Source organism: Medicago truncatula, chromosome 5 (genome assembly GCF_003473485.1).
Source record: "Medicago truncatula cultivar Jemalong A17 chromosome 5, MtrunA17r5.0-ANR, whole genome shotgun sequence".
NCBI classification, from domain to species: domain Eukaryota; kingdom Viridiplantae; phylum Streptophyta; class Magnoliopsida; order Fabales; family Fabaceae; genus Medicago; species Medicago truncatula.
The window spans coordinates 41,683,822-41,696,524 of NC_053046.1; the positions used below are offsets into that span (position 1 = coordinate 41,683,822).

At 31.9% G+C, this 12,703-nt stretch overlaps 2 protein-coding genes across 3 annotated transcripts; both read right to left on the bottom strand.

Moving 5' to 3' along the window:
* Positions 1–1,609: 1,609 nt before the first annotated feature.
* Positions 1,610–5,815, bottom strand: LOC11425861 (OVARIAN TUMOR DOMAIN-containing deubiquitinating enzyme 2). 2 transcript variants are annotated; one of them, XM_024784266.2, is made up of 9 exons: positions 5,682–5,815; positions 5,077–5,167; positions 4,941–4,986; positions 3,776–3,884; positions 3,124–3,215; positions 2,957–3,019; positions 2,662–2,780; positions 2,153–2,228; positions 1,610–1,885 (listed from the first exon to the last, which is right to left on the bottom strand). In XM_024784266.2, the coding sequence occupies exons 2-9, from the start codon at positions 5,139–5,141 to the stop codon at positions 1,829–1,831; spliced, it is 627 nt and encodes a 208-aa protein (XP_024640034.1). In that variant the 5' UTR covers positions 5,142–5,167; positions 5,682–5,815; the 3' UTR covers positions 1,610–1,828. The 2 variants fall into 2 exon arrangements, with proteins under 2 accessions (XP_024640034.1, XP_039690397.1); XM_039834463.1 differs by lacking the exon at positions 5,682–5,815 and adding an exon at positions 5,364–5,524.
* A 2,157-nt stretch (positions 5,816–7,972) lies between these two features.
* On the bottom strand, positions 7,973–10,955 carry LOC11425862 (reactive Intermediate Deaminase A, chloroplastic). The gene is made up of 6 exons (XM_003617493.4): positions 10,696–10,955; positions 10,406–10,527; positions 10,004–10,048; positions 9,019–9,092; positions 8,879–8,928; positions 7,973–8,368 (listed from the first exon to the last, which is right to left on the bottom strand). Exons 1-6 carry the CDS (start codon positions 10,883–10,885, stop codon positions 8,274–8,276), a joined length of 576 nt encoding a protein of 191 aa, XP_003617541.1. The 5' UTR covers positions 10,886–10,955; the 3' UTR covers positions 7,973–8,273.
* Between the last annotated feature and the right edge of the window lie 1,748 nt (positions 10,956–12,703).

Below are 12,703 nucleotides of genomic sequence, written 5' to 3' on the forward strand. Positions count from 1 at the left end.
TCCTAGTGTGTGTTTGGTATGGCGGCGGGAAGAATTGATTTTGATAGAATTGAGTTTGATATAATTGATTTTGGTTAAAAGTGAGTTTGATGTAAATTGATTTATGTTTGGATACACTTTTTTAAAAGTGATTTTTATGAGTTGATTTGTTTGAATAGTTTAAATCAAAATTGATTTGGAATGTACAATGATCAAATTATCCTTTTAATTAAAACCAAATTATCAAATACTCTAACACAGCCCAAAACCCAATAGTAAAAAAAATATTTAAAAAAGTCCAATTTGTGTTACTCTTGAGATCATCACGTCTCCCTTTCTATTTCTCGAGAAGCTTCAATACTCTTCTACCCATTTCCATCTTCTTCTCCAACTCTTGTTGCCTTTCTCCTTCCTCATCTCACTATTTGTCTCTCATTCTACCATTTCTCCATCACTCACCAATTAAGAACAAATCTGAAGAAAAAAAATAGGATAGATATGCAAAAAAGAAAGAAGAAGAGTCTACTACTTCAAGTGATGTGCAGTAATAAAGAAGAAGAAATATGTTTTTTTATGGAAGAAGAAGAAAGATGTTGTTTATTCATGGGAAATTGGAGAAGAAAACATGGGTATATTGGTAACTATACTTGTCATTGAAAAGTTAAAACTGTGAATCACTTTTCACTGCCGCTGAAGCTTTGAATTCCAACTTTAGCAGAACCGACGTTTTGGATCTAAAACGTGGTTTCATAGATCTGCTTTTCCTTCATCCAGACAACACAGGAAATTGGAAAACGGCGTTTGGCAAAAGCAACCCACGTTTTGAGCTTAAAAAAGTCATGCCAAACACATACCTACTATCATTCTTTTCTCAATGAAAGGGAAGTAGTACCTAACTAGGACCATATACATTTTTAGGCCGAGGTTTCAACATCGTAGGAAACTAAATAAACTCAAGATTGGTTTTGCTGTCCTTAAATAAACTCAAACTTGATAAAAAGCCTTGAGTAGGTATGGATAATTTATATTTCTATTGAGAAAACGTTCCAAAATTACGTGGATATAACTAAACCACTCCTTAGTCTGATCTAAAATAACATCACAAATTTATGTAATGAAAAAAATGGCTATCACCTCCTTGAGGAATAGTTTAATAACATACTCATTCTATTGTTAAAATAAACACCACTCACCATTTGTATTTGTTGAAGAAACATCCCAATATGATTATGCTAGTAAATGACTAATGTATGAATTGTTGACATGATATATCAACATCTTATAATTGCTCATAATATATAATAAGGATGTTAAAAGCATGTTGTAGACTTGTAGTATTTGTCTCCTTGCATTGTAAAAAAAAAAAGTATTGTCTCATTGTAGCTGTTTACAATAATAAACAAGGAATCTATTCAAATGAATTCAATTATAATTACCAAGTGAAACTGAGAAAATCAAGAAACTTCAAAGAAAAAAAAGTGCATTGACTATATAATTACGTGCTTTGACTATATATGGCTTAAAAAAAAAAGTGCATTGACTATATAATAAAAATTTCAACACCAAGTGAAACTGAGAAAATCAAGAAACTTCAAAGAACCAACGGTATGAATATAAACCAACAAGAATATGATGATAATCCTGTAGTGAAGGAAATTTTCTAATTGTCTATTGATTGAGATTTGAGACCAAGGAAAGGAACTATGATTACAATTACAACACAATTTGCCACAACAATTCCAAGGCATGCAGATTATTCAGTTTAAATGTTTAATAAAATAAAAAAATGACACTCATACTCATTCAAATCAACTGAGATTACACATGCAAGTTATTGCCTCACAATGTATCATTTATATTCTTGAAAGTTTACATGACCAGTTGCTTGGGCGTGCTCCGCTGCCTCCTGAATATATTCACAGAAAAATTTGTTCTCAAAGTCAGAATAATAAGAATTACAGGTAAGTAGGACATATAACGAGAGAACACCAATTTAGTTACTGAAATAGGAATGTGGCCGAAGAATTTTCTGTTGTAGAGGTCATTCTCAGTTTTTCGCTAATGTCATTTTTAAGTAAATAGGCCTACACGCACAATTTCAGGACTGAATTAATGATTCACCACACATATATCACATAAAGCAAAGAATCAGAATCAGGTACTTAGGAATGACCTTCTGACCAATGACTCCAATTTGGCATACCCCACATCGTAGAGTGAAGTTGGCAGTGTCGGTGAATCTTCGTTTCCTGAGAATGAGGGTCCATAATATTAGCATTGGAGAGGGATACTGGAAGCAGAATTAATCCGGAGATGCAACTCAACAAGATGATAACCAAACTAAGTTGAGTAGAAAATTTCAAAAACACAACACCATGCAAGACAACTAAACACTTTCACTAGCACAATGGACATAATTGCACCTTCAAGCTGACAACATACTTAGAAAACTTTATGTTTTGCAAATGCTGTATTTTTCAGGTTACCAAAATCTAAATCAATAGTTCAACTGCTTAGCAGCATGTTTACAGCTTCGTTTTGATTCAAAACTGAAGAAGTAATGTACCTAAAACCTTAAATATGCACACCCGAAAAATAAGTGAAACCTTTTATATTGAAATACACAACAAAACTGCTATAAAACTAAATTCATATAAAGATTCAATAAGAATTGAGGACTACCTATGTTGGTCTTTAATAAAATTTAAAGCAAGCCCCTCAACAGGTCCAATGCTTCTGTTTTTTTGTATGACAAATATGGTCTGGTCAAAATCCTCGGGAGCTCCTTCAACAGGAGACACCTGACCCATACAAGGAGTAATCATTAGGAAACATAAAAAAGGAAAATACATATGAACCTTAATTTTGTACAAGTCAGACGTAAAAGTATTTCCCTTCTCAAGGCAGGAAAAAATGCCTGAAGTGTGAGAGAAAATCAATAGATGATTAGTAATTTCTAGTATATGAAATTACATACAGCTAAAGCATCGTAGTGGAGACCATCATAAATCAGCATCACCCTTTCAGAATAATTACCTTCCTGTCAAAAGTAATCAGCAAAAACAAGAACGGAAAGGTTCAGTTACAAGGGATTGACAAAACGACAAAACTTGAGAACAAATAGAACATCATCAAATATCTAACCTGACCGTACAAATCACATCGTGTTGTCTGGATATCATAGGCTGCGATTTCACGTCCATAATAATCTGCTAATATTGAGAGTTCAATTGCACCTTCACAACGGAATATAGCTTCATTAGAACATCAAAGTCCAAACTAATGAAAAACTATTAGTGTTTTACTGCTAAACTAATGAAAAACTATTAGTGTTTTATTGAGAGTTCAACTTACCAACAGAAGAGTATAAAACGCCCTTTGAAACTCATTTTTATGTTCATCAACCACAAAATCAGGACCAACAAAACTTATAGTACTTGATTCCAAGAACCACAACAACTGATTGTTGCAGAACTTTGTCTCTAGTTACCTCCTAGATGTTCAAATATGACTTTCTTAATTTAATCTTTATACATCTTAAAATTTCATTAAAAATAATCTAATGTACTCCTATGTACTTGGTATATATTTATGTTGGCAAAGTTTATCAAAAGCCAAAGTGTAAGGATTCTCAAAGATTCTAAATCAACCTAAAATTTAGTAAGTTTTAGCCCGTATTATGGTAGAAGACCAAAAGTAGCAGTTCTAACTTGCGAAACAAAAATTAATAACTATTACCTATAAACAATTTTATAATATAAAACAGCCATGATTCGGAAGACATAAGTCAACTAACCTCCCCACTTCTCTGGGTCAAGAATCCAGTTACAATACGCTGAATTTGGCTTCCCAAGAAATGCTTCAGAATATTTCTCAGGATCACTGGCTACTGTTGCAGCTATAACCTTTAGCATGTAAAATATAATAAAATGTTAAAGTCAAAATATGTGAATAAATGACGCTGATAACACCAAAGCGAACAGACATTAGGTCAAACAAGGGTGTTAAAGTTCCGCTTCACATTAGTGTTAAATGATAGACAATCTAATTTCAAATACCAAAAAGAAATACCCCTTCCGGATTTAAATATACGTAAAAATTTATATGTATTTGGTACTAGAACAACATGGGGATTGATTGATGATAGTTAGGAATTTATGAAAAAAAATACAATCTACCTATGTGTGACTGTGTAATACCTCAAGAACTGAAAATAATCAGAGAAGGTGATAAACATACAAGCAAATCCTAATATGATAATTCGAAGTTTAAAACCGAGTTTTTGCAAAAAAGAAAAACAATCAAATGTGTATTCAATATTTAAGGATGCTTCTTGAAATTCTACATGTACTACAATACACAACAAAAAAATTAACTACGTTCAGGGCCTGTTTAAACTGGCTTATCTATCTGTTTAGGAGAGCTTATGGAAACAACTTATGACATGTCCATAAGCTCTCCAAGATAGTTTACGAAAATGACTTGACTTTATCATTTGTTATAGAAATAACTTGTACATAAGCACTTATATGATAAGCTTTTAATTAAGTTGTTTATCCAAACTAATGATTTTTGAGTCCAGCCAAACATACATATCAATGTATTTCTGTACTGAACTTATTATTTCGGAAATTAGTTCAAATTGAAACAAGCAAAGTGACATGCAAGCCCAAGTACATTTAACCAAGTTGGATACAACATCTGAATTGTTTAGTGTAGCACATTAGCACTGTAAATAATGACCAGAATTTTAAAAATATGGAGAGACAAAACTTAACAAACCATAAATGAAGTTTACATAATGAACACCTTGCATCTAGTTTTCTACCACAAAAAAAAATAAAAAAAAATTGACAATTTGACATAACATGGATTGAAATGAAGCAATCAGATAAACTTGTATCATCCTTTCACTTTGCATATCCATAGCAAATTAAATACAAAAAACAAAGAAATATTACCTGTCTCAACTCAGCAGCTTTAGTTTGGTCACGATCCATAACATATCTGAATTGAGCAAACACAAGAAAATTGAGAAAAGAATATCATAAGTGGAATCATTTGTACCAAGCTAGGTATAAAGAAAAAGATACTTACCCAACTGCATTAAATAGACAACTATTATCAGAAGGAATGACCCTTCTCACAACAACACCTTCCATGATTTAGATTGTATATAGCTACTAGCCTGAAAATCAATCAAAAACTCAATCATTGTTCAAAATTCAATTGAGGTATTAATCTATTAAAAAATTTGAACTTTATGTAACATCTTAATCCAATAATTCGATATGAAGCAAGCCCGTGATTTTAAACTTGGTAATTAACAACAGAAAGAAGAAAAACCTAGAATTCAATAGAAAAAATAAGGTTTGAATTCTTACAGGAACCCAACTTCAAACTAAGGGTAAAATATGCAAATATATTTTTGGTTGAGCAAAAAGGATGCAGATCTATAGGAAGAGGAATTGGGTTGGAAATTGGAATAATAAGGAAGCAGAAGAAGCAAAGAGATATTCTTGACGTTGGAGAAAAGATTAAGATTAATACGAGAATTAGAATCTAATCCAAAATATTATGTAACAACATTAGAATCTTAAAAAAAATATTTCGAAAAATAAAAAGAATTTTAAAATTTTGGATTTTGAAAGGTTTTGCGTGTGACAGAACATAGTTAATGAATGAATTTTAAGGTTACTTACCCTTTTGAGATCCCACGTTGTTCCTAGGAAGACAAATCCCATGTCTTTCGGTTCTTATAATCATATTCTGGATCTATGCACTTCGTTATTTAGTTTAATAATTCCGCCGCTCAAGTAATTTTTGTTTTTACTGAAGAAAAAAAAATACTGTTTTTCTTTTCTTTTTGGTAGTATGACAAAAAAAAAACACTAGTAGCTTGTGCACCAAATCTCAACATCTAACACTATTCCATAACAACTGCTTAATTTGATTCTATATAATTATACTTCGATAAATCAAAATATTATCAAAGTATTTTCGTATAAATTTTTCAATCATTTTGTGTTGCTTAGGTTATATGATTTTACTCAAAAACATCTTAAATAAAAAGTGATAAATACCATTTTTTAATTAATTGAAAGTTAATATTATTAACGTTATACTTTTGCCACAATACTATTAAAGTTATCAATCATTACATTGTTATTAAAATATTTTAATATTATAAAACAACCAGTAAAATACTCGTGCTTTCGCAGAAAATCTGAACCAAAAACCGTCAATAAAACTTTTTAAAATTGAACCAAAAGACGATTCTAAATCTCCATTTATTTTTTGAGTTGTTCAAATGCATGCTAACATGTGCACATGTTCTATAAAAATTATGTATTGAAATTATGTCAACTTATTTTTCAAAATAACATTTTCTCAATAAAGGTTTATTATTTGTAGTAAAAGAATTTAAAGGAGTGAGCACAATATCATTGCAAGAGCATTGCTGCAGCTGGACAAAGCAAATTTGATAATTTTGATTTTCGGAAACAAACAATGGAAGAAACAAGTGGCGTGAAAAGTTGAAGACATGGACCCCAATCCTCTCATGGAATTTGTTCATGAAATCAATCCTCAAAAGAATGTAGGAAATAATGTTGTTACTTCCAATTTGATGGATGTTGCGAAAGCTAACGACCAAAGTGAAATACTCTCATAGCTGCAAAAAAAATCCACATGTGTCGATGAATTTTCTCACCGGTAAGGATTTATGGAGGCAGTACGAAACTTCTTTAAAGAACGTACGTTGGAAACTCATGCTAGTGGTCATTTGGTCGAGAGGTGAGAACTCAGCAAAGAACAAAGGTCTCTGGGTCGTTTCTTGTTGATTCTACAACACAATCGGGTGGCATTCGATGTCTTTGGGATTATTTGAGTTGGCATGTGGAAGTTTTAGAGTGTTAGCTGGAAAGGGTAAACTTCTTGGCTTTTAACAAAGAAGACGGTCTTTCAAATTTCAAAATAAGTTGGAAGGGCAACAAATGATTTGCCAAAAAATTCATTCATCAAACCTTGGTGATCACTGAGAGTCTTCTTGTGCAACGACGATGTTGTGGTACTCGGAGTTGTTGCTCACAATGATCTAATCTTGTACATCAAATCAAACTGTGATAGTGCTGTTTGCAACTTGGGAAATGATGCTGCTATTGGTAGTCTTGTGAGGAATGGTGATGGCCAGTTTAATGCGTTCATTGGAGCTTGTTCATTTTTGGAGTCTAAATTACAGACTATCCTAACATGGCTTAACTTAATCATTGAAAATGGGTATTCCAAGGTGATGATAGAATTTGATTCTCTCATTGCAACCAAGTTAATTCAATTGAGATGTGTGTCAAATCATCCCCATTTCAAAATAGTTGTTGGTATCAAGAGTATGTTAGATCACATAGAGAATATCTCTATTTCCCATGTCATGTGAGAAGGCAACATTGCAGCTAACAAGATTGCAAAACCTGGTTTAGAGACATCTTGTTTTACTTATAGTATTCCAGTATTCCTTCATTTCATTTGGATGTTCTAACTTCTGGTTATGATGGTTTAATTAGGCCGTCTTCTAGTTTAGGTTTTTATCTTTCCGTTTCTACTTTCTTGAGGCGTTAGCCCATGAAACCACCCGAAAAAACATAATCAGACGCTCTTCTACTCATGCATATGGCATACATACACAGCAGCAACAACAACAAATTTGCAACATCCTCAAGCAAGACAGCGTTTTTTAAACAAAATGATACAAGTACATTAATCAAACGTAAAGAAGAGTCAGATATGAAGCTAAACTATGCTCTCGATGGATGTCCAAAAGATACGCTGAAGTCTGAAACAAATTCTAAATTGAAATGAACTATGCTACTTTTAAGTTTTAACCTTTTTTTTTTGTTTAGGTTTTTCAGAAGTCTGGATTTGGATCCTCCAAAAAAAACCGTGCAACGGCCATAGATGTGATGTACAAAAATTAATCTAAAATAAAAACACGGATACATAGTTCTGATCTTATTTCAAACAAGAATGATAACTTTATTCATAGCTGGTCTTATGTAAAACAAAATTATCAAAACTACAAAGAACAGATTTCCCCCACTCACTTTTTAATAGGAACATAATCTTGAGAGAGAATAGGAAGATTAGAGACATAACTGGGATACCAAAGTAAATGTAATGACAATAGCACTATGATCCAAGGGGATCAAACCAAAGTAAAACTTCAAACTTAAAATGGTAACACTGCTTAAATTGACATGTGTTTGCTGAAGGAGCTAGAGATATACTACTGAATTTGGTGGTTATAGTGTTGCAATGCACTCAATTTCAATCTTGGCATCCAATGGTAATGCAGCTACTTGATAAGTTGAACGAGCAGGAAAAGGTGCAGGGAAATCTGAAACCATTGGAACAGCAGGTAAATTGAAGAAAATTAGAAATTCTAAAGGCATTAGTGAAAAATATAGAATAAGAACTCAAGGGGGAAAAGTATCATTTCCACATAGCACTACTAGATTCTCTTGCCCCAATTTAGTGTTCTTGGTATATGATAAATATTACTACAACATAACCGATTTACCTACAACAACCTAAGATATGAATCTTCAAAACTCAAACCACATAAAAAGCATAAAGTGGCCAGCCAATGTAAATTCATATTCTCAGTCCGTAAACGGAGTATACTCAAATTTTAAAGCACAGCACACATTATTATTGGAATTTGAGACTCATTGGTAACACACAATTCAGCAGTTAATTTTAATCAGAATATACTAATAAAAAACGTGCAGAAGTTTAGGATGGCTAATAATCTTTTCACCCTAAACAGGCTGTTGTCAGCTTCATATTCGATAAAGAATGTAAATTGTGTCAAGAAAACATTAAGATCGCAGCTACAGAAACTTACATTTAGCATATATCTCATTGACTTTCTTAAAATCCTTCAAGTCAGCCAACCTGCATGAAAAAAATGTTCAAAAAATAGTTATCTTGCATTCTCGCAAGGACTTAGTAAAAACCAACTATAGAAGGTAGAGGAGTCCATACATAATTGTTGTCTTAACAACTGATGAGTAGCTGGCACCACCAGCTTTAAGAATTTCCCCCATGTTTTTGAGAAGCTACAGCACCAAAAAATTAATAAGTGTAGAGTAACGTCAATAAATAAATAAAATGCACGAGTTCATCACACTAGGTATTGGGATAAAAAATATTCAAGTTCAATAGTGTTGGACATGAGGAGATATATTGCAAAGAATCCAAATATCCAAATTGAAAAGAGATAAGGTTTGAAACCAGTATATAAAGAAGGATATTCTCACTTCACAAATCGGATTTGTAATGATGAGTTAGACTCAATTCAAAACCTATGATCAGGTGCCATCATGGCATTGAAAATTGCCAAAGTTAATTCCTAATACAGTTAAGTTTTGAATACCCATCCCAATCACAGAACATGTTCGAAGGATAATGATTTCCAATTAGTTAAGGTTCACTAATATCTCCTGACCATTCAAGATTTTCTTTTATTTTTCCATGAAAGTTTAGAAGCAGATTATTTTTCCTAACAATATATGTAAGTACTAACCCTGTTTCACAAATATTCAGTCGATGAGCTTCCCATTCTTAAGAGATTATTAAACCATTAAGAAGTAAGAACTTTCATATAAGGGTAGGGTGCAAACTTCCCACTTTAAGATTGTCAACACCTAAATTTCCCAAAAACAAGTCAAAGTCCCCGTAAACAATGACTGAAGACCAAGTTACAAAACTAATCGAATTGTCAGCCCTTCCTAATTGTTGATACCGAGAAAAATGGACGTTCAGCATCATCGACGAGTATAGGAAGCAAGAGATAATCAAGCAATCAAAAGGTCAAAATGCACCACCAAGCCATGTGAAAGACAACAAATTACACTTACAATGAATACAATGAATTAAGTAAAAAGTCAGGCTCTTATTTTTTGCAAGCTCTTACATATCATAAAAAGAAATATTGCAATGCAAGGACAAAGCTTTGGTTTTGTTGTACCTGTTCAGTTTGATCTTCAACATTATCAGAAACGAACTTCCCTGTCTGCATTAAAGAACAAAACACATTAATATCATCACAACACAACCAGATGAAGCTGGCATTTGAATTTGTTGCAGTAAACAATTCCACACATTCCCGCATCAACACATCAATAGTCGTTAGATTGAGATCGCACTGTCCAAATTTTAAGCTCGGTAGTTTAGTTTTTTTAAATCAAAATATGCATTGAAATTTGGATCGTCCAATCTCAATCTTGCAACCATCCATGTGTTGACTACGTGAATGTGTGGATTGCTCACCATAGCAAATCTAAATCCGACGAATAAGATACCAATTACACACACACACAGACAAACACATTGTATGTATTTACTAAAACTGTAATGCTGGATAACAAACCTCAGGGACAAGACCAAGTACACCAGAGACAAAAAGAATGTTGTTGACTTTGTTTGCTTGAGAATATGGTCCCAAAGCAGCAGGTGCTTTTTCTGTTTCAACAGCTTCCTTAATTCCTATTCCTACAATCAATCAAACCCAACAAGCACTAAATCATAGATTTATACATTCCTCAATCCATGATCAGAATTAACGTTAACATTAGGAAAAACAATTACCCGTATTGTAAAAAATGTAACTTTATTGATTTTGGTGGAAAATGCAATGAAGAAGAAATGGTGGGTACTTACGGGAATCAGAAGAAATGCTCAAGCATGTGAATGACAAAGAGCGCTTTGATGAAGGAGAGGTGTGGAAGAAGGAGGTTCCGCCGGAAACTGACAAACACCCTCTTCTGGTGGTCAGTGAAGTGCGGTGGCGAAGTAAGCCGCCATTCGTCGCCGGAATCGTGAAGCAGGTGGGGCCACACAACGACGCCATTTCTCAGTCTCACGGTGCAGTCTTTTCTGGTAGTGTGCAGTCTCACCGTGCAGTCTGATACTCTCTTATTATATTTTACTTAAAAAATAAAAAATAAGTTTTTAGTTCACATCAATATCAATATTATATATACAAAGTAATGATTTTTTCTCTACGTGTCACTTTCATGTTTATTCGCAATATTTTTATTATTTTTAAAATTAATATTTGAATTGATATAAATATCTCAACAAATTTTTGATCTTATCTATTCAATATTTTACTAGATTTTTTTATTGAATTTCTAATATTTTATGTAACAGAAATATCTCAACAAATTACATACGATACCCTTCAATCAATGAATAGTATATATATAAAGTAAAGTTTTTTATATCACGTTTCACTTTCACGTTTATTCGCAATATTTTTATTATTTTTCTATTTTTTAAAACTAATATTTGATTTGGCATAAATATCTCAACAAACTTTTGATATTATCTATTAAATATTTTAATTAACTTTCCTAGGTACCGTTTGGCCAGGTTGGTCTAAAAGCTATTTTAAAACAAAGTTAAAATAAAACTCTTTATGGAAAAAGTTAAAGTTGTTTGGTTTCTTTATTTTTTTTAATTCTTAAGTTATTTTTAAGTTAAAAGTTGTTTGACAAAATATTGTACAAAACTTTGAATTTATTATTTTTTTGGTGGTGTCCGGGGTTCGAACCCGCGACTTTGCATATATTTATACATTGTCTATATCAACTGAGCTAAGCTATAGAATAGTTTGTTTTTTCTTTTCCAATTATACTGTATAGCAAATTTTGTTATAAGAATATCATATTTTTTGTGTCATTTAAAAAGATAAGAATTTATATTATATGATATTATTTTGTTACATTGTTGGTGTCATTGAAAAAAATATATTTAATTTTTTTAATGAGAAAAATATATGCATGGTTTGTTACAATATAAATGTGTTTAATGAGAAATAAACACATTATACCAAGTATTCCACTTTGGAATACTAGTTGAAATAGTTCATCTCTTCTATGATGTTTCATTCTAATTGTTGTCAAAAAACCACGAAGTTAAATGGTTAAATTTCAATTATATGTGTGCAAAAAAAGAGTTTTAAACACCACGAAGTTATTTATATATGTTTACTGCTTTGTTATATGTATGTTGTTAAAACTCTTTTATACTAGTCAACAATGGATTAATCCAAGTGGTAAAAGATTTAGACCTCTAAGTATACGATCAATGATTCGATTTCTGTTACATGGTTATGAAAAAAATTGAGTTAGGAAAGAAGAATCCACCTTATATATCCTGTAGGTTGCCTCACAAAGATTAATAACTACTTGACGGTGGTGAAAACTTCGTACAAATATAATGAAAACCCAAAAAAGTTACTTAACACTACTTCTCAAATATCCATTGACGTTTACCTTCGACATGATAGTCATTTAAATATGTTAGATTATCATTTATGAAGTCTAAAACTTTAGGAGTGAAATCAATACTAAGAGATTTTAAAACAAATGATCGATAAATACATACTAAAACCGTAATTAAGCCAAAAAGTTATTTCAAAGTTTTTTCTTCTTATATATACAAAGTTAATGCTCAATGTCAAAAAAGGTTTTAATATATTCTGATGATCTCCATAATATACGAGTGTTAATCTAAATATATAGACATATTTTTTTTTTTTTTGTGGTGGTCGGAATTCAAAGCTCGGACTTTACATATTTTAAGCATTGTCTTTGTCAACTGAGTTAAGCTCACGAGGACATATGGACAATTTCTAAATCTATCTAATGAGCCGAAGTAATAG

Excerpts from the sequence above, each read along its gene's own strand:
- LOC11425862 (XM_003617493.4), bottom strand. The coding sequence starts at position 10,885 with ATGGCGTCGTTGTGTGGCCCCACCTGCTTCACGATTCCGGCGACGAAT. Across the intron at positions 10,049-10,405 it reads TACTTGGTCTTGTCCCTGAG|ACAGGGAAGTTCGTTTCTGA; the intron begins GTTTGTTATCCA and ends TCTTTAATGCAG. Across the intron at positions 8,369-8,878 it reads CAATGAGATATATGCTAAAT|ATTTCCCTGCACCTTTTCCT; the intron begins GTAAGTTTCTGT and ends CAATGGTTTCAG.
- LOC11425861 (XM_024784266.2), bottom strand. The coding sequence starts at position 5,141 with ATGGAAGGTGTTGTTGTGAGAAGGGTCATTCCTTCTGATAATAGTTGT. Across the intron at positions 3,885-4,940 it reads AAGCTGCTGAGTTGAGACAG|GTTATAGCTGCAACAGTAGC; the intron begins GTAATATTTCTT and ends TACATGCTAAAG. Across the intron at positions 3,020-3,123 it reads GATGTGATTTGTACGGTCAG|GAAGGTAATTATTCTGAAAG; the intron begins GTTAGATATTTG and ends TACTTTTGACAG.